This window comes from Drosophila takahashii, chromosome 3R, assembly GCF_030179915.1.
Source record: "Drosophila takahashii strain IR98-3 E-12201 chromosome 3R, DtakHiC1v2, whole genome shotgun sequence".
Taxonomy (NCBI): domain Eukaryota; kingdom Metazoa; phylum Arthropoda; class Insecta; order Diptera; family Drosophilidae; genus Drosophila; species Drosophila takahashii.
Genome location: NC_091681.1, coordinates 31,697,818 through 31,716,209, shown reverse-complemented (window position 1 = coordinate 31,716,209; position 18,392 = coordinate 31,697,818). Strand labels below are relative to the sequence as shown.

At 39.5% G+C, this 18,392-nt stretch overlaps 7 protein-coding genes across 9 annotated transcripts; 3 read left to right on the top strand and 4 right to left on the bottom strand.

Moving 5' to 3' along the window:
• Positions 1 to 486: 486 nt before the first annotated feature.
• Positions 487 to 1,573, bottom strand: Nup37 (nuclear pore complex protein Nup37). Its single transcript, XM_017152201.3, has 3 exons — positions 1,430 to 1,573; positions 954 to 1,362; positions 487 to 896 (listed from the first exon to the last, which is right to left on the bottom strand). Exons 1-3 carry the CDS (start codon positions 1,571 to 1,573, stop codon positions 487 to 489), a joined length of 963 nt encoding a protein of 320 aa, XP_017007690.2.
• A 516-nt stretch (positions 1,574 to 2,089) lies between these two features.
• On the top strand, positions 2,090 to 3,569 carry RpS27 (ribosomal protein S27). Its single transcript, XM_017152618.3, has 4 exons — positions 2,090 to 2,182; positions 2,315 to 2,344; positions 3,074 to 3,293; positions 3,359 to 3,569. The coding sequence occupies exons 2-4, from the start codon at positions 2,339 to 2,341 to the stop codon at positions 3,385 to 3,387; spliced, it is 255 nt and encodes an 84-aa protein (XP_017008107.1). The 5' UTR covers positions 2,090 to 2,182; positions 2,315 to 2,338; the 3' UTR covers positions 3,388 to 3,569.
• Positions 3,570 to 4,365: 796 nt separating this feature from the next.
• bam (bag of marbles) lies at positions 4,366 to 6,814 on the top strand. Of its 2 annotated transcripts, XR_011419265.1 has the most exons (4): positions 4,366 to 5,148; positions 5,555 to 5,925; positions 5,990 to 6,524; positions 6,586 to 6,814. XR_011419265.1 is itself a non-coding variant. In XM_044395685.2 (3 exons), exons 1-3 carry the CDS (start codon positions 4,664 to 4,666, stop codon positions 6,454 to 6,456), a joined length of 1,323 nt encoding a protein of 440 aa, XP_044251620.1. In that variant the 5' UTR covers positions 4,366 to 4,663; the 3' UTR covers positions 6,457 to 6,814. The 2 variants fall into 2 exon arrangements, 1 of the variants encoding a protein (XP_044251620.1); XM_044395685.2 differs by having other exon boundaries at positions 5,990 to 6,814.
• Positions 6,815 to 7,034: 220 nt separating this feature from the next.
• Positions 7,035 to 8,430, bottom strand: LOC108064845 (protein takeout). Its single transcript, XM_017152582.3, has 4 exons — positions 8,120 to 8,430; positions 7,826 to 8,063; positions 7,401 to 7,540; positions 7,035 to 7,339 (listed from the first exon to the last, which is right to left on the bottom strand). The coding sequence occupies exons 1-4, from the start codon at positions 8,196 to 8,198 to the stop codon at positions 7,035 to 7,037; spliced, it is 762 nt and encodes a 253-aa protein (XP_017008071.2). The 5' UTR covers positions 8,199 to 8,430.
• A 632-nt stretch (positions 8,431 to 9,062) lies between these two features.
• On the bottom strand, positions 9,063 to 10,543 carry to (takeout). The gene is made up of 4 exons (XM_044395600.2): positions 10,389 to 10,543; positions 10,091 to 10,331; positions 9,491 to 9,630; positions 9,063 to 9,431 (listed from the first exon to the last, which is right to left on the bottom strand). Exons 1-4 carry the CDS (start codon positions 10,447 to 10,449, stop codon positions 9,127 to 9,129), a joined length of 747 nt encoding a protein of 248 aa, XP_044251535.1. The 5' UTR covers positions 10,450 to 10,543; the 3' UTR covers positions 9,063 to 9,126.
• Positions 10,544 to 12,389: 1,846 nt separating this feature from the next.
• Positions 12,390 to 14,015, bottom strand: Jhbp7 (Juvenile hormone binding protein 7). Its single transcript, XM_044395601.1, has 4 exons — positions 13,873 to 14,015; positions 13,576 to 13,813; positions 12,806 to 13,051; positions 12,390 to 12,740 (listed from the first exon to the last, which is right to left on the bottom strand). The coding sequence occupies exons 1-4, from the start codon at positions 13,940 to 13,942 to the stop codon at positions 12,539 to 12,541; spliced, it is 756 nt and encodes a 251-aa protein (XP_044251536.1). The 5' UTR covers positions 13,943 to 14,015; the 3' UTR covers positions 12,390 to 12,538.
• Positions 14,016 to 16,204: 2,189 nt separating this feature from the next.
• On the top strand, positions 16,205 to 18,374 carry Sil1 (Sil1 nucleotide exchange factor). 2 transcript variants are annotated; one of them, XM_070217271.1, is made up of 3 exons: positions 16,205 to 16,485; positions 16,547 to 17,702; positions 18,228 to 18,374. In XM_070217271.1, exons 1-3 carry the CDS (start codon positions 16,350 to 16,352, stop codon positions 18,256 to 18,258), a joined length of 1,323 nt encoding a protein of 440 aa, XP_070073372.1. In that variant the 5' UTR covers positions 16,205 to 16,349; the 3' UTR covers positions 18,259 to 18,374. The 2 variants fall into 2 exon arrangements, with proteins under 2 accessions (XP_070073372.1, XP_017008119.2); XM_017152630.3 differs by lacking the exon at positions 18,228 to 18,374 and having other exon boundaries at positions 16,547 to 17,851.
• The last annotated feature ends 18 nt before the right edge of the window (positions 18,375 to 18,392 follow it).

Here is an 18,392-nt window from a genome sequence, read left to right as displayed (position 1 = left end):
TTTTAATTAACAATTTAACTTTATAGGCTTAGTACTCAACCCAACAAAAAGTCGTCCAAAACAAAAAACTTCATATGAAAAACAACGTCAAAAAATTTTGTTTCATATGAAGATTTTGTTTTGGACGACTTTTTGTTGGGTTGAGTACTAGCCCATAGACATGATCAAATAACAGTTAATTTTCTTTCCAGATTTGTTAACATCCATATACTTTGTGGACAAGAGTAAAAAGAACGTTGTTTTTGAAGGTTAAAAACAAAATATCCCAGTAGTCTTTTTAAAATAAAAATCTTAAATAACGATTATTCAAACTATTTTTGAGAGATCTGTCTAGTCTCCTAATAATTGTATCTATAATCCCAATATAAGCCAAACCTAACTTACCCAAAAGCAAAAAATTAGAAAATCTCTTTGAAATTTAACCTAGAAATGTTTCATTCTTTATATTAACAATATTATTTTATTATTCTTGGTGTTCTGCATGCTTTACTTCATCTGCACTTTCCAGAAGAGCAGTTTCCTATCAGAAACCGCGGAGATATATGGCAATCGCTGGTGCCAGGCCATTCCGCCAAAGGTTTTCAGGGGAGCCTCCAGCAAGGGAACCGTGGACTTGGCTGCAAAAACCTTTAAAGTTAGCCCAATGATCAGGGCAATGACCATTTCGGAGCTTCCCGGTGCAAATCGCACCACTCGGCCGCAATCCTCGTGAACCTGCTTCACATCGGCGGGCACAAAGGGTCTGTTGAGATCCCAGGTGATCACATCTCCGCCGGCGAGGGAGGTGATGAAGAGCCTATTGCTATTGGCCCAATCCGCCGACATGAGCGGGAATTTGGGTGACTCCACAGAGATGACCGTCTGCTTGCTCCGCACATTGTACAGATGGATGATGCCTATTAATAGATTCTTTAGTTAAAAGGTTTCTTTAGTTAAAGGGTCTGGTATACCACCTTTCTTCTCCGCCACAAGCACCTTGTTGGGATCCTCGGGATGACTCTTGATGGACATTCCCGCGGAGGACAGGCCGAAGGTGACTACATTCTCCCCACTGCCGGCAATTGTCCAGAAGCGGCAGGTGAAGTCATCGCTCACGGAGGCCAGCAGTTCACCCTCGCAGACCCAGGAAACATCGTTCACATAGTCGCCGTGGCCCTCGAGCACCTGGAGGGTATTAAATTGCCCGAGATCCGTGCGGAATAGATTAAGTTGGCTGCCAAGGGCGGCGCACAAAGTCACATTATTCGGCGTGCAGTTGAGCGAGGTGTCCGGCGAAAAGGCCAATGCACTGACGCTCCTTTGATCCTTGTCGAAGACGTCCAGGTCCTGCAGGTGTGTGTAACCAAACTCGCCGCTCTCCTCCTGCAGATTACTCAGAAATCCATTAGTTTCATTAAAAATTCACTGATTTTCTAGAGTGCAAACCCACCGGCAGTCCCACGAGTATCAAACTCAATTGCTTCTTGAGCGCCACTGCAATCAGATTGTAGGCAAAGTCATTGGTGCAGATTTCGTAGCAATAGATAGTCTCGTTTAGCTGGATGGAATGATCGGGTTCTGTAACAGCTCGCATTTTATATTGTTTATTATTCCTGGATAAAATAAATGCAACAAATTGCCGGTAAAAATTACCAAAATTGTTTACTTCAGTATGACCTTAATTGGTTTGCAGAAATATGTATGAATATCTTAGAAATGTATTTACTTAAAAGTTAAATCAAGAGCAATTAATTTAATTTAGAAATGTAAATTAATAAAATGTTTAAATTATTTTTTATATTTAAATTAAATTTTTTTACATTTTTTAACAAAACCACAAATACAACTTTTCTTTTTGGTAGAGCGAAAGCTTAGTATTTGTATAACAATTAATATTATTTGTTTTTATAAAATATATATGTTATTATAATAAAACAAACAACTTAAAGTTAATTTTCAAATTAAAAAGGCGGCAAATCCAGTGCTGGAAAACGTCTGCGCCAGAGTTGCCACCCTCACACGGTAAGGCATTTTTTAGCACCTTTTCGACCAAGTTAACGGCCGAACCTTTTCCAAGGCTCCAACCTTAGTGGTGGGATTTCTTCGACTGGCGACTTCGTAGCTACCCTGCATTTCACGAATCGAGGTTTCCCACCTCTAATCCTAACCTCAAATTTTTCTTTTCTGCCATCTTTTTGACGGGGTGAGTGCGTGTCTCCACGTTTTTAACTAAATAATGTGTAATTTCTCATTTTATTAAAGTTTAAACCCAAAATATTCATTTAAGTGTAATTTGTGACCAATTTCTAACCAAAATATCTCTTATTTTTTGCAGGGTGACGTAAATACTTGGAAAAACATGCCGGTTTGTGCCCAAATTGCGTTAAAATTGATTTTAAATACAGAAAACTCAACCGAAAGTTGACCAAAAGCTGGCCGGCAGCTAGGCCAAAGTGTCTAGAGTAAATGGAGCAAGTGTTGGCCGCTAGAAACGCCCCGAAACGGGCTTAAAACAAATGTCTGGCTCGCTTCCATGAACGTGTGTGTGTGGTTTATTGGTGGCCACGCATGGCGTGCGCCTGTGAAATTGCAAACAGTTGTGAAATGTATTAATGAAATATAATTTGCTTGACTTTAACGAAGAGTTGATTGAAATGCCAGAAGGAATTATTCGAAAGTCCTTGCACATAACCTAGAACACGCATTGGCGAATTTATGTTGTTGTTGCCTGGATTTGTTGATACACCGAGCAAAAAAATGTGCCAATTGGATTTTTTATTGAAACCTTAAAAATTTCTTTAATTGCCTTTAAAAAGTTCTAACATTTTTGTTTAGTTTTCTTATCAATATGTTATGATCTTTAAGATCAAACTGATTTTCATCCTATCAATATTACCTTTATATTATCCCTTATTTACATGAATTAATTAAATGTAGAATTAAGTTCACTAAGTGATTTTGCTAATCTTGATATAAAACCGCCAAAATAGACACTTGGTTTCAAAACTTATTCGGTTTAGTTTTCGATTTAGACATTTCTAAACAAAGATTTTATACTAGCATACTAATTCCTGAATTCCCCTCTCCCTTTCAGCTAGCTAAAGATCTTCTGCACCCGCTGCCCGCTGAGGAGAAGCGCAAGCACAAGCTGAAGCGCCTGGTCCAGCACCCCAACTCGTACTTCATGGACGTGAAGTGCCCCGGCTGCTACAGGATCACCACCGTCTTCAGCCACGCCCAGGGCGTCGTGGTCTGCGCCGGATGCGCAACCATTCTCTGCCAGCCAACTGGAGGACGCGCCAAGCTGACAGAAGGTATAAATCTATTTGCTATCTATTCTTGCTTGTCAACTTACTAAAATCCCTTTTCTTTCTTACAGGCTGCTCGTTCCGCAGGAAGCCTCAATAAAATGGGACTCGCGATGAACCACAAATTATTAATTTTTTAATAAAAATCTATAAAACGTAAAGATACCACTGAACCCATACGAAAGAAAGCTTGTAATTCAATTGCTGCGGTCCTTGCGGTTCAATGTGCTTTGTGAATTAAAGAATTAACGATCTTGTGGTTGGCTAAGTGAAAAAAAACAACAGCTCTTGTCGTATTTGTTTATAGAAAGTGGATAATTGACAGCAGAAGAGATAGTGGAATTCGATTGATTGGTTTTCCTAATTGCTATTACCCTCCCCCCCAAAATGTTATCCATGTGGAAGCTTTTATGAACGAGTAAATACATCTTTGGGTTTTGTAACTAACCCTTTTGTGCCGCAAATCTTCAGGAATTTTTCACTAGTTATGCTTAAATCTAACGATTAATTGACTTCACGATAATAAAGAATGTTTCATAGGCTTTAAAGCCTAAGAAGGCTACAAAATTCTAAGAAGGGGAATTGAAATACGTTGAAAGGAATTAAAGCGTTTAATTAGGAAGATATGATTATGGAAATTTAAAAATCCCGTTTTGGAAATTTTCGATCTGATATGCTTTTCTATTGGTTAATATTCCAAAGATGTTTCCCCAATTTCGTTATCAAACAAACCAAACATTTTTCAAACCATGGGTCTTGCTGGAATATATACATATATTATTTTAAGTAAGAGATCTTTTTTATACAAAATTTGGCCCAATTTCAAACAGTTTTTGTTGCAAAATCCGTATACAGATTTAATTCGCGTACTTTCCAACACCTTTTCTAGCCAATTTTCAAGCCACTACATGTAAAATAAAAATGGGGTTGAGTCCGGGCTAAGCCCTCTACTTAGTGGAGTTCCAAACATTAGCAAAGCTTACTACCTTGCCGTTTATTGCCACCTTTTTAATTATTCATCGTATAAATTAAAAGTCAAGTTGATATTTTTGTTATCTGCCATAGGAAGGATCGGAAAAGTAATGTAAAAATAAAATAATAAAAAACTGCCCTTGGGCTTTTGGTATATAGTAGCCATAAATCATCCAATAGTTTGTCCGCTGATAATAGCTAATTGCTACGAAATACTATCGTGAGTCAACCAACACTACCCACCAGTGTTGCACACTCTCTTTTGCTCTGTCTCTTCTGTCTGAAACGCCAGACAGCGTGGCGTCGCGCTTTTCAAACGGTAAATTTGCCTGGTCAGAAAAAAAAAAGTTTCAGACTTTTGTGGTTTTTTGTGATTTGGTTTGATTTCGCTTGGTAAGATTAAGATGTTCAATGCACGTGCTTATGGCGTGGGCCTTTCGGCCCAGGATGACCTGCAATTGGCTCGCAATTTGGTGGATCTGCAGGAGGAGCTGTCCTCCATGTTGGATATCAATGAAAATGCTCCTTTGGCTTCGGAGGACTCAGAAAATGAGGGAGTCTGCAGCGCCAGCTCCTCGTCGGGCGTTCTGTCGGAGATTCAAAACAATTTCCGGGGCCTGCGATTGGACAACAATGCGCCACGCTTCGAGTTCCACGGCTTGAATTGCGTGCAGCAGCTCTACAAGCGCTCCCGCCACTCGGGATGCGGTGGCTCCACGGCCAAGAAGTCCCGCTCCGGCTGCCCCGCCCTGTTCTTCGTCTCCGGTCCGAAGCAGGAGCAGCTGCAGAAGGAGAACATGTGGAACCAGCGGCGCCGCGAGGAGGTGAACAACTTCGCCCAGCCCATAACCATCGAAAAACTGCGCTCGATCGGTCTGCACGGCGATTGGTGAGTGTGATACCCTGTAATACTTGTCTATACCCGTATAATTCCATTAAAATACCCCTATAATACTTATATATTCCTTATAATATCCCTATAATATCCATTAAATAACTTATAATACCCTGGAATTATACCCTGTAATACCCAAAATTTAGATCTTATATACCTTTTTAATACCCTGGAATATTACCCGATAATACCCTTATAATATCCATAAAATGTTGTATAATACCCTGTAATATCCTAATTATATACCAATATAAAAGCCCTATAATATCCCTGAAATACCTTATAATACACTAGTACTAGTACTACTACTACTACCCTAATTATATCTCTATAATACCCTCATAAATCACATATAATACCTTTATAATATTCTGTAATAATACCCTTTCCCCACTTTCAGCTTGGAGCACAATGCCGTGGTGCGCGTGTTGAATCTGTTCAGGTCCCTGCATGATCACCTGACCGCCGATCTGGGCTTTTCGCGCCAAAACTCCATGCCCTCGGACTATCTGTTCGCCATGCCCGTGAAGAACACGATGCCCAAGAGCCTGAATGTGCGCTACCAACTGCAGGTGCTCTGCACCAAGGTGGAGCGCTTCCTGGCTCAACAGCGTCGCACCCTGGAGACGAATCGCCACTTTGATTTCGAGAAGTACAGCGAGTGCGATAAGTTGCTCAAGGGATCGACCTCCTATTTGCAGTCGTTCAAGCAGTTTCTGACCACCGAAATGCGCCATCGCAATGGAAACTTTATCAACAATTCGGCCAAGGGTAAGTGGTTAAACCTCCCTGAAACCTCTTTTGTTATTTTCTCTAATATATGTTATTCCTTTAGCTAATGTACAGCGCCTGGAGAGTCTGCTGATGGGCCTGCGCGAATGGCTGAAGGCCACCCATCTCAGTGTGCATGTGTTCAACTGGGAAATGGACCTGGACCATCGCTATTCGGCGGCCATGACTGATAGCCACCGGGCTTTAAAAGAGCGAGCCATCCTTTTGGCCGGTGCCGAGCTTGAGGCAGCCAAACCACGCAGCCTCACCGACGAGGAGAAGTACATCGCGCATCACTATAAGCTGGAGAATGCGGTGAACTGTGCCATCGAGCAGGACGAGTTCCTCACCGCTTTGCTGGCCCATCCGGAGAACTACTTTCCGCCCAATGTGATGGCCATTTGCGGACCCAAGTTCGCAGAGGTTGAAGAGCAGCCCTCTGACTGGATGGAGGAGTATGAACTTGAAGAGGAGGCGCCATCATCGCCGCCACGACTCCAAGAGCGTGAATTTTTTCGCTTCCGAAGCTAAGCTGGATGTGTCAGAATCAAAAAAAGTATCAAATCAAATTGGTAATTTAAAAAACTACCAATTTCCAGGTACATATATTTATTTTTAACCTGATAAATACTTTTATCAATTACTTTACGCATCCCAAAGGCATATCTATAATCGAAAGACTCAACATATATATTTTAACATTTATTCAAACAAATCAAAAACTGGATGCCATATTTTGTAATCATAAGAAATCCATTTACACTTTTAAAAAATATTTGTATGATCCACATAACCGAAATCAAAACGAAAATGATTGGCTACCAAATTTGTACGACTTTACACAACCAAAAAGCCAAAATCAAACGAAAACATTTTTATAATAATATTTTTACATTTATTTATCCAAGCCAAAAACGAGGCTTGCTAACTTTTACATAACACTTGATTTTATTCGTAGTCTAGTGAGATGAAACTACCTGCCTGAATTTATTTTGCAACTACATTTAATTTGTGAGAGGAACTTACCAGTGAATTACTTGTTTGCTTTGCATTTGTATTTTGAAAGTCAAATAAATATATTCACATTAAAAGCTTTGTACTGAGGGGAATTAGACTATAAAGAGCTGTTCCAGCGACAGTTTGCCGAAGATCCTGTCCAGCACTGACTTGGCTATCAGTCCGAAGGCCTCGCTGACGCCCGGTTTCAGTTCGTTGAAGATGTCCTGCCAGTTCTCGTTGATGAGGGCGTGCATGTTTTCGCTCAGATCCTTTTGGCCATTGAAGAGGTTCTCCAGGTGATAGGTGACATGCTGCGGCGTCACCTCAACCTTGATGTCGACCACCTCGGCGTAAGTCTGGTGCTCGCCCTTGGAAACAGGCCTGAATTTGATCACAGCGTGGACTTTTGTCTTGCCTGTGGTTTTAGGGAACTCATGTTAGAAGGGAAATGGCGAAAAGTGTTGGCCAAAACTTACTCAGCCGGATCTCAGCATTTCCCTTGCCTGTAATGGGTAAAATGAGTATTCTGCCGTCGACGGAGTAGGGTCCTTTTACCACGATTTCGGGCACATCCATGACCAGCTCAATGGATCGGCTGAGATCACTTGTGAAGCCGCTGAAAACAGAAAAGTAATATTGTATAATTTTTGTTTTTTAGTATATATATTAAAAATATCTCTTTCTTCTTTGTAGATCTCACTGAATATAAATCAAAGTTAATTGGTAAAGTACAAATAATAAAGTAAAGTAAAGTAGTAAAGTAAAAATAATAATAGCATAATTTCTGTTTTATAGCATATAATCTTAATAATATCTCTATCTTCTTTTTAGAACTCACTGAATATAAATCAAACTTAATTGGTTTAAAGAGAAACCCGAAAATTAAGAAAGATTATCTCACCTGGCTTTCCTTGCAACTCCCTGATGAAGACCCAGTAGGTCCACGTCGCGGAAACTGAGATCAATGTTGACCGGACTGTGCGGATTGCGGCCAATCTTGAACTTCTTGATGTGCAGCGGATCCAGCGGGATGACGTTCAGCTCCTTGATGCCGCTCTTGGCGTAGTTCCTCAGCACATAGTTAATACCGTTTATCAGGCAATGCTCGTCCATAAGCTTGCACCTCTCGATGCCCGAGGCTGTAATTCAAGGGATCAGATATGTGTGGAAACAAAGAAACAAAGGCTCAACCCACGTAATTCGGAGGCGTGTCCCTGAACCGATGATACGGATGCACAACCGAGCAGCAGGACAATAGCCAGTGGTAGCTCCATATTTGACGCCGGCAAACACAATTGAATACTGATCCATTAGCCTCGGATGATACCACTTATATAGTCACTTTCGACCAATTGAACATTCCGAGTGCGGGCTAAATGTATCATGTTTTTGTTGCCCGTAAACAGCTTTTGCGTCTCAGCCTGCCAGAATTTGACTTTAGACCGTCACACTCACCACTTGAGTCAGTTAAATGGACTTGGATTGTAAACCAAACCGGCAGGCAGGCTGGTTATAGCCGGCGAATTTATTTTACGATTCCCTTTAATGAACCCCCAATTTGAACTTGAACCTGCCGGGTTACAGTCCCATCACTTGCAAGTGCCAACGACCCCGTCCGTCAATCCCATCTCTCCTAATCACGTTTTGCATGTAATTTGCTCGATATATGCAAATTAGATTGGCCTTCCCAAAAATCGGGCATTAATTCCTGTTCCAGCTCCTGTGACACTTTTGAATTGTGCCTAATTAATGGCTGTTTATCAAGAGCTTTGGAGAGTCAAGAACATTTAATGTAACGACCTTTTATAGGGCAAGGTTTTTTCTGAAACAATTCAGAAAGCACATACTTTCAGGCGGTTCCAGATTTTCAAATAATAAATAAGGGCAATAAAGGTTCAACATGATTGGGATTAAGTAAAGATTGTTATATCATAAATTGTTATGTTATATATATAGAAACTTTATTGCCGCACACTTTGAATTTATCTACAGAAGATGCCGCTTAGATTATATGATAGTAGTTAAGCATTTCCCTACTTATTCTAACGTTCTAATTGGACTCACGACCCTCATTAAACCTAATGATGATTGCCTAGCGCTAAAACTTACATTTTTCAGTGCGCAAACAACCTGAGCTAGAGTTTGCGATAGGTATCAGTAGTAAGTGGGCTATAGCCAATCCAAAAAAGTATATCACATAGGTTATTCCTCGGCAAAAAACTTGGCATACGGCAGATTAGAGAACACACCCTTTACGATTCCCATATAAAGCTGGCTGAAGGAACGATCGATGGCCGCCGCGGTCTCCTTGTAAATGGCCTCCGAATTCTCGTTCAAAAATACATTCATATTATCACCCAGCGCCTTGTCGCCATTAAAGAGATTTGTAAATTGATAGTGGGTGGAGTCTGGCCTCATCGTAATTTTGAAGTCAGTAACATCCAAGTAAGTCTCCCCGTTCTTCTCCAACGGTTTTCCCGAGAAGCTAATGATTGCCTTGACGTTAACTAAAAAATGGTTGTTAATCCTTCGGTTTCTTTTGGATATGTATATAGATGTATCTTACCCATGGTCATGTTACTTTGTCCTGTTCCGCTAATCGGTAGAATCAGTACCTTGCCGTTGATGTTATAGGGTCCTACCAGTGAGAAGTTCTTCGCAACGATCTTCACTTCGTGTTTTGTGGTGAGATCCTTGCCGAATCCCCTTAAAATAAATAAAAAAATGCAGTATTATTATATTTAATTTTTACGGTATTTTAGGATCTTTTTTTCAAAATGTAATTTTAAGTTTTAACATAAGTATCTTGATTTAAAATTAATATTATAAGGGCCGTTTTCTCGTCCGCCTGTTTTTTTTTTTTGTGGTAATAAGTTACTTTTAACATCGAGTAGCTGAGAGATTTATTTGACCTCCTCGTCTAAAAACGGGTAAGCGCCATCTCCTGCCTGTCAAACTTAAAGGAAGCTTTAAACTCTGATTTCCCATACGATTTCAAGGTTTTATCCCTACTTTAAGTTTAACAAACGGACGAGAAAACGGCCCTAAGAAGAATTATCTTTTTTTGTTTCTTACAAATTTTTACAACGTTCCCAGTTTTTTATTAAACAATTGTATTTAAAAACTTTAAAAGCATCTCATTATTTTTAGACAGTTATGCACTTACTTCACTTTAACTATCCTTTGGTCCTTGATGCCGTACAGTAAATTATCGGTAAAAGTAAGAGTTATGCCCACGGGACTGGCACTCTCTCCCTGGCTAATGACCAGTTTGTCCACCTTGAGGGGATCCAAGCGCTCCAGGTTGAGACCAGGATCCGCCTCCGAAGATCTCTCACTAAACAGTGTGTTGACCAGTTTTATGATACATTCTCCATCGCCATATTTGCAAGGTTTGGGATCGTCAGCTGCGAGGATATCGGGATATTATTTAAAGGATAGTCCAAATATATTTTGGTTCTTACGAAATATGCCTTGAACCGAAACGGATAAACAGAGAACAATTGCCAACGCGATTCCGAACATGTTGTTAACGCGTCTATAACCCAAAGTAACTGAATATGAACGGGAATTTAGTCTAGTATTTATAGTGGCACACTAAGTGCAACTCAAATAAAGTCTAACGGCAACCTTTGATTTGGCTTTTATCTGTGGCGTTACTGAGTCTGCTGTCAATTTGAGAACTCGTTCAAATTCCGCTAATATATAAAAACTGAATCATCTGATGGTGTTATGTAAGAGTAGATTATCAACCCTAATAAGTATTTTCCAAAATAATGGGATCAGTGGGGAGCAATTCAGAGTACTGTTATTCAAAGTAAACATACATATATTACATTTTATAATTTTCTTTAACCATTACTAAGTTACATTACATAGTTACATCAAAAACTGACTCAACTAATTGGTGTATCAGTCAGATTTCAGTCTGTCCAATTAAGAACCTCTATAATTGGTTTGGGGGAACAATCATAACAATATTGGCTACAAAGTGTGTGCAACTCACTAAAGGGCCAGTTCCAAATATAGCCAAATTGAGATGCGAAAACAACAGAGTCATCATGATCGTCACTTCCCAAGAATCGGAGTAAAGTTGGAGCGAAACAGAAACAGGTCCTAAACTTCAGTTAACTTAATTGCCCAACGCCCCGTTTTGAAGCCCAGCCTCCGTGGAGGAGAACAAAAGCAACTTGTTTCACTCGGATTCGCTGCAGTTGATTGACTCGTGGAAGATTTTCACTGACCCAAGGCCAACTGGCTTGGGATTGCAGGTTTACCGTTGGCTACTCTTGAACTTGGCAAGTAAAACTGAAATTGAAACGAAAAGGAAAGGAAAGGGGGATGATATGATATGATATGATATGATATGATATGATATGATATGATATGATATGATATGATATGATATGATATGATATGATATGATATGATATGATATGATATGATATGATATGATATGATATGATATGATATGATATGATATGATATGATATGATATGATATGATATGATATGATATGATATGATATGATATGATATGATATGATATGATATGATATGATATGATATGATATGATATGATATGATATGATATGATATGATATGATATGATATGATATGATATGATATGATATGATATGATATGATATGATATGATATGATATGATATGATATGATATGATATGATATGATATGATATGATATGATATGATATGATATGATATGATATGATATGATATGATATGATATGATATGATATGATATGATATGATATGATATGATATGATATGATATGATATGATATGATATGATATGATATGATATGATATGATATGATATGATATGATATGATATGATATGATATGATATAATATGTAATTATGATATGTAATTATGAACAGAGAAATAGCACTATATTGATTTTGATATGTTTTTTCAAATATTTAAAATGTTTCTGGTTTCTAAGATTTACTGTTTTATACTAGTTTAAATTGGAAACATAAATTTTAATAATATTCTAAATGGCAAACCTATAAACTATTCTGTGACGTCAAGTCAAATAGATCAGTTTGAATTATAAAGATTTCCTATTTAATCTAAATTCATTTGATATTCGGTTTAATAAAATATCTAATAGATATTATCTATATCATAAATAAAATATCTAATAGATATTATCTATGCCATAAATAAAATATCTAAAGATATTATCTATATAATTTTTCTTAGGAAATGCAATATATTTCCTTCGGGATTGAAATACTATATCTTACCAGCTAAAAAGCTGCTGTAGTGAATCTAGTGATAAAGCCTTTGTCATGCAAATTCCCAATCAATCGCTCGATCACGTGAGCTGCCTGCTGATTGCCGATTGCTTGCCAAAAAAGTGTGTGCGACAGTTGTGCGGAAATGCCGAGATCTACTATATACAATAGCCCCCCGCAGAAACACAACCAGTTTCTCGTATTATGTTTGTTTTTATTCTACAATTTAAAGCTTAGCTTAGCAGATACGATGATGATATGTCAATGGCCGGAATGCAATGTGTGTTTGAAATGCTGGTGAGGAAATACTCGTACACTTAGCCTAATGCCGACTAATGGACGATCTAGTGCTCAGTTCTCCAGGAAGAGGTCCTCGTAGGCGAATCGCTTGAAGAGCTGCGACAGGACGTTCTTCGCGATCTCGGCGATGGCCACGTGGATGGAGGGATGCAGCTCGTTCCAAACCTCCGTCCAGTTGTCGTTGAGGAATTGGTTGAGATTGGATCCCAAAGCCTGGTCGCCGTTGAAGAGGTTCGCCAGTCGGATGTTCATCCTGGTAGGTAAAAAAACTATCTTTATAACTGAACTTTAAGGGATTGTAATCTCTGTTTTACTTACTTTTGTGGCTCTACGAGAACCTTGAGTTTGTCCACACTCAAATGGGTGCGTCCATTCTTCAACTGGGTGCCTGGCTTAAACTTCACCGAGAACTTGGGATTGTGCAGTACGATCTCGGCATCGCCATCACCGCGAATGGGCAGGATCAGGATGCGTCCATCCGCCACGTACTTGCCCTTCAAAACGATCTTGGGAAACGATCCGTACATCTCAAACTTGCTGGTTGCAGGATCTGCGCCAAAGCCACTAAGAGGATTTTTATGGAGGATTGGAAAGGTAAGTAAAATAAAGTAATAAATTTCAAAAGAAAAAATTTAAAAACAAATGTATACCTAAAAACTAAAAAACGATATAGCTAATTAAATAAACTTGAAAAGTTTGTTTGATTCTCTAAATTTGTATTATTAATTATTTTAGAAATTAATGTGATATTTTTAGATTTTTATGTCAATCCGTTTTGGGTGAAATATGCTTCTGACTGATTTCTAAATTATTATTATTAATTATTGTAAGAATTACTGTGATTTTTTTAGATTTTTATGTCAATCCATTCTGGGTGAAATTGGCTACTGACCGTTTTTTATAGGGAGCCTTTTATAAAGTAGTTTAGATAAGGACATTACTTAAGTTATATATTAAAAATTGAGAGTGAAAACAAGAAAATATTTATAAGCAACAGCTTAATTTTCCCTTGATATTTCACAGGATTTTTTCGTTGCACTAGTATTATTTTTAATCTGTAACTATATAACTCCTTCACAATTACTTACACAGCTCTATCGAACTTCACTCCCGACAGACCCTCGACATTCACATCCTTAAAATTGAGCTTGAGATTGAGGGAGCCAGTGCGTCCGTCGGAGATGTCAAATCGCTTGATCAGGAAGGGTTCCACCTGGGGGAAACCAGCCGCCGGGTAGCCAGTTTTGGCATACTGACGGATCAGCATGTGGGAAACGCTGATGATGCAGCTGGTGTCGCCCACATGACAGCGAGGCAGCTCGGGAGCTGCAAGAATAAACCTCGGATTAGCACGGCACAAAGATGAACTCCTCCCAAGGACTCACGGAAATTGGAGGCGCCACTGGCCAAACAGATGAGCAGGGCCACGGTGGCCAGTTGGAGCGGCAGCATCATTTTTGGGATCTCAGATTTATAAAGGCACTTCGAAATTCAACCGTTCGATATTTTTGGCGAACGCCCGACCAGGTTCAATGGCAAACTGTAAATTGGCTCTGGACAGACGGCGGCATTTATAAAATTTCTGATCGGCCAGAACGACGGAGCGACGGAGGTTGGCCGACAGACAACCAGTACACTTCATAGTTTATTCATTCCTGACTTGTCTTGGACCCCCGTTGTTGTTGTTTCCCGCCTGATTGGTGGCTATTTTCGTATTTATTCGTATATCTCTATATCTCTTTCGTTCTGTGCTTTGGCTTCTCCTCATAATGATCATCATAATGAGTATCGTACCTAGCCAGAATTGGCAGCAACAATATTATTAATTAATATTATTAGCATGTGCCTGGTTTCGCGAGAATAGCAACAAATAACAATAAACAATAACAATGGTTAAAATGGACAAAAGGCAGCGAGAAATCAAAAGTGATTCTATAAATTTTAATGTTCGAACCGCCAGCAAGTTTTCGAGCTGGTCGTCGTCTACAGTATAAATTCTCCCTTTCCTACAATGCATTATAAATTATAATTCAGACTATTTCGGCTACTTTTTGTGTACTTTTTATAGATCTCTAGATCTCTGTGAAATGGAATCTGCGCTTTGTTCGCAACTTATAATGAAGTGCAAATAATAATTCGTACTTATCTTGGCGATTATATTAACCATCTTGTGTTTGCTTTGAGATCAGCACTTGGATTTTAGAACTCTGGGTGGATTTCCTAAGTGAGTTTGATATATGTATACCATGTGCTAAATGGTTGAGCAGGTTTGAATAGCATGGTAATGATATCATTGGCATAGGTCAAGGTTAAGGATCCTTGATAGTAATTTATAGTAATTTTGATACCATTATTTTTTTGATATGATATAAGATTTATTTTGAATTTATTTTGAGCTGGTATAAAAAATAGTATATTAATCTTCATTACTTTGCAGAAGAGAATACTGCACTTCAAGGCTTATAACTATAGGAAACTTAAAGAATTTCCGTTTTGCACCAGGCAAAGATAGATACATAGCTCAAAGATAGCTCAATTCCGAAACATAAACCATTTAGACATCATCGGGCATTTCAGGCGACATCAAACTGGTTCCAACGGCATTCTTAATGGATTCACCGGGTAAAAAGTTGCCCCTCGAGTTGGCTTCACTTTCAAACTATTTTGACAGGCGGCGTTTGGAACGGGCCGAGTGAATTTTGAATTTTAATTCAATTTGCCAAATTCTCGTTAAAGGTTTCTGGCTTCTGGCGTTCGTCATCGGCAATTAGCATATGCGGTGTGATTGCTTTATATACTATAGTATTATGCGATTGGCATGAAACCGGCATTTTGTTTATTTACCCATCCAATTGGCGCCAGGTGAGTCCACATATTTTAGCTCGGGCACTTTGCTTCGTTTGCATAGCCAATTCCTAGACGCTGTCGTAGACATTATCGGGATTACAGCGCTTTTTGGGGGCGCCTAAGAATGATGTAGAAAAATGTTAATATATGCGAACACGCGTTTATTTTATTACGGCGGGCTGCCCTGTGAATTAATTTGGTTCTCAGTTTTAGTTATGTTTGCATTTGATTCATCGGGCGTAAACATGATTCGGTCTTTGTAAACTTAATAAATAGTTTATAACATAACTAGTCTATCAACTTTGTAAAGCTGTGGAAAGCTGGCGGATGACTGTTACTTTTTAATTTAAAGGAATTCACCATGAGTTTGGGAATTTTTCTGGCATTCTGGTTTAAATCTGGATCGTTCTGAATGTCATTAATTTTATCTGGTTTTTTAGTTCCACTTCCTAAATTGTATTTTAAAAAGCTTGTTTACAAACCATAAAATTGAATCGATTTTTAATAACAGTTATTAGAAGCTATTTCCATAAAAATACCTTACCTTACCTGAATTTATTTTTAGTATAATAATTTTAAGTTTAACAGACTGGAAAATTAAATAAAATGGAAATTTTAAAACAAACTGTAAGTTTTGCCAAGGAATTTCTTTTAATTGGTTGTTTGATTAAGGTTTTTTTTAGTAAATACCATAGTTATGTATATTTCAGGAATTTCTTTATACTTTAAAAGGTATATTTAAATTTGAAATTAAATTGTAACCGTTATTCACTGGTTCCCAATTACTGGTTCCATTTTGGAACTCTTTGAAAGATTTGGTATAACTACGGGAGCAGACAACGGGCACACCACCGACCACGTCAATTTCGATAGGTTTCGATAGGTGGAATGAAAACAAACAACAACAAATCCACATCACTGCTCCGAAGTCGGATTTAAAACCCCCACGAAACTCATTAAAAGCCAGGTGAAATACCATTTGGACACATTCTGGAGACAAGACAGGTGAATCAGCATGAGTGGCAAGTGGTTGGTGGTCCTTTTGGCCGGTGTCGTGATCCTGGGAAGCCTGCAAGAGGCAGCGGCCACTGAAACGGAGAACAAAACCCATGAATTCGTGGCCACCAAGGAATGGCAGGTGATTGCAGAAGGTAGAACATTCGGGTTAACTTACGAATGACGTGTACTAATTAGTTACTCCTTAACTTCCAGGTCAGCCCATCCCCAAAGGCCTCCACGTGCGCATCAACCTGCAGACGGGACTCAAGGAAGCCAAACTCTTGGATGAAAGCGAACGTGGCACTGCACTGCAGAGTCAGCCGGAAGAAGAGAAGATCGAGCATCAGGATCAGGATCAGGATAATGAACCCCTGGCGCTGGACTACAAGCCGGACATCATCGAGGAGTCGCTGCGTCGCGTGAAGGAGCAGAAGAAGAGCTACGCGGAGCTGCGCAAGGCCTACAAGGAGTTCCAGAAGAACTTTCGCACGGACGGCGAGCTGATTGTCCAGCTAATCGATCAATATCGCAACTTCAGCAAGACGCCGCAGGAGTCGGAGATGCGCTCCAAGCTGGATTGCCTGGAGAATCTGGAGTATCTGCTGCATCAGATCGACAATGCATTGATGTTCATCGATAATGGAGGATTGGACGATGTCCTACTGCCCATTGTGGTCAACGATACGAACACCTCGCTGAGGGTCTCGGCCATGCGAGTGTTGGGCTCCCTCGCGAGCAACAATCCCAAGGCCCAGATCAAGGTGTTCGAGAAGAACTTTGGCTCGCATCTGGCCCAGATCCTGACCAGCTCCGGGAATGCGGCAGAGATATCCGCCGCTCTCCATGCCTTTGGAGCTCTGCTGCGGAAATTTCCGCTTGCCCAGCAGCGAGTGCTCTCCACATCGGGCACACAGGCTCTGATCAAGGTGCTGCAGAGTTCGGATGTGGAGCTGCGCAGCAAAGCCAAGGTGGTGACCCTCATCAGTGATTTGGTGCTGGAGAAGCGCTCGGTGCTGGAGGCCAACAAAGATGCGCCCGAAGCGGCCAGCACGATGGCGCAATATGTGCTCCTGGAGTTCGAGCCCTGGCTGAAATCACAGGGCTATTGTCCAGCGGTGGATAGTGTCCTCACCAAGGACTTTCTGCATCTTCTAGAGCAACCAGAGGTGGTGGAACAGTTTGCCACTGCCCTGGAAACCACCGAGGATCTTTGCCTCGACTCCTGGTCGCAAAGTTCGGGCCTCAGGCACGCCCTGTTAACCGTTCGCAATCGATTTGCCAACAGCAAGGACGAGTACCGACTGGAGGTCTCCCAGATCGTGGCCAAACTGTGCGAGAGATTGTTCAACAAGCCCAAACACACCGAACTGTAATCCTAGCCAATTTACTTTCTAAAAGTTTTAGTTAGCTGTAAGCTCAGTTTGAATGTAATTCGTAGCCAAAAACCACAGACCCCAAATGTTCAGGTTAAGTGAGTGATAACTAAGTTGCCAAGTACTTGTGATGCGAAAATAATGCTCCTTTTGCGAAAAAGTATACACTTTGTCATTAATATAAGAAAGCTACTTATAAATATGATTTTTTTTTCGCAAGCTAGGTTCGATAATAAAAGTTAATTTATTTTAATTGAGGCTGGAAAGAGGTTATGCCAATTCTAGGCTAAGATCTCATTTATAAGATTTTCGGTAATAAAAACAGCCGACTTTCTCTATAGCTCAAAATTCTTTAAATTTAAAAATAACTTACCTTATAGTTTCCATACTTTAGTAATATTTCTTTTATTATTTGTTAGAACTTTTCGTATGCGAACGTATTTATACATTAAGTCTACTTTTTTTATTATTTAATTTAAATATTTAGCTAAAATAAATTTCTCTCTTTTACTAACTTACAGAGCTGAGCTCGAAAATAGACGGTCTGGATAATTCATCAAATAAATAATCACCTGGTTCCAAGGATCCTTTACCTTGTACATACATAATTGTTTAAAATAAAATAGCAATATTCAATTTCCTAAAAACATTTATTTAATAAATATTTAAAAGCAAATACATAAATA

What these genes read in the sequence shown, in the direction of transcription:
- Nup37 (XM_017152201.3), bottom strand. Translation starts at nt 1,573, where the DNA reads ATGCGAGCTGTTACAGAACCCGATCATTCCATCCAGCTAAACGAGACT. An exon ending in TGATACTCGTGGGACTGCCG is followed by an intron (nt 1,363 to 1,429) that starts GTGGGTTTGCAC and finishes AGTAATCTGCAG; the next exon opens with GAGGAGAGCGGCGAGTTTGG. An exon ending in GCTTGTGGCGGAGAAGAAAG is followed by an intron (nt 897 to 953) that starts GTGGTATACCAG and finishes ATCTATTAATAG; the next exon opens with GCATCATCCATCTGTACAAT.
- RpS27 (XM_017152618.3), top strand. An exon ending in ACGCGCCAAGCTGACAGAAG is followed by an intron (nt 3,294 to 3,358) that starts GTATAAATCTAT and finishes TCTTTCTTACAG; the next exon opens with GCTGCTCGTTCCGCAGGAAG.
- bam (XM_044395685.2), top strand. Translation starts at nt 4,664, where the DNA reads ATGTTCAATGCACGTGCTTATGGCGTGGGCCTTTCGGCCCAGGATGAC. An exon ending in ATCGGTCTGCACGGCGATTG is followed by an intron (nt 5,149 to 5,554) that starts GTGAGTGTGATA and finishes CCCCACTTTCAG; the next exon opens with CTTGGAGCACAATGCCGTGG. An exon ending in TATCAACAATTCGGCCAAGG is followed by an intron (nt 5,926 to 5,989) that starts GTAAGTGGTTAA and finishes TTATTCCTTTAG; the next exon opens with CTAATGTACAGCGCCTGGAG.
- LOC108064845 (XM_017152582.3), bottom strand. Translation starts at nt 8,198, where the DNA reads ATGGAGCTACCACTGGCTATTGTCCTGCTGCTCGGTTGTGCATCCGTA. An exon ending in GGAGTTGCAAGGAAAGCCAG is followed by an intron (nt 7,541 to 7,825) that starts GTGAGATAATCT and finishes TTCTGTTTTCAG; the next exon opens with CGGCTTCACAAGTGATCTCA. An exon ending in AAATGCTGAGATCCGGCTGA is followed by an intron (nt 7,340 to 7,400) that starts GTAAGTTTTGGC and finishes CTAAAACCACAG; the next exon opens with GCAAGACAAAAGTCCACGCT.
- to (XM_044395600.2), bottom strand. Translation starts at nt 10,449, where the DNA reads ATGTTCGGAATCGCGTTGGCAATTGTTCTCTGTTTATCCGTTTCGGTT. An exon ending in CAAAGGATAGTTAAAGTGAA is followed by an intron (nt 9,631 to 10,090) that starts GTAAGTGCATAA and finishes ATTTATTTTAAG; the next exon opens with GGGATTCGGCAAGGATCTCA. An exon ending in ACAAAGTAACATGACCATGG is followed by an intron (nt 9,432 to 9,490) that starts GTAAGATACATC and finishes ACCATTTTTTAG; the next exon opens with TTAACGTCAAGGCAATCATT.
- Jhbp7 (XM_044395601.1), bottom strand. Translation starts at nt 13,942, where the DNA reads ATGATGCTGCCGCTCCAACTGGCCACCGTGGCCCTGCTCATCTGTTTG. An exon ending in CAGTGGCGCCTCCAATTTCC is followed by an intron (nt 13,814 to 13,872) that starts GTGAGTCCTTGG and finishes TTATTCTTGCAG; the next exon opens with CTCCCGAGCTGCCTCGCTGT. An exon ending in GTTCTCGTAGAGCCACAAAA is followed by an intron (nt 12,741 to 12,805) that starts GTAAGTAAAACA and finishes TTTACCTACCAG; the next exon opens with GATGAACATCCGACTGGCGA.
- Sil1 (XM_070217271.1), top strand. Translation starts at nt 16,350, where the DNA reads ATGAGTGGCAAGTGGTTGGTGGTCCTTTTGGCCGGTGTCGTGATCCTG. An exon ending in ATGGCAGGTGATTGCAGAAG is followed by an intron (nt 16,486 to 16,546) that starts GTAGAACATTCG and finishes CTTAACTTCCAG; the next exon opens with GTCAGCCCATCCCCAAAGGC. An exon ending in AAGCCCAAACACACCGAACT is followed by an intron (nt 17,703 to 18,227) that starts GTAATCCTAGCC and finishes ACTAACTTACAG; the next exon opens with AGCTGAGCTCGAAAATAGAC.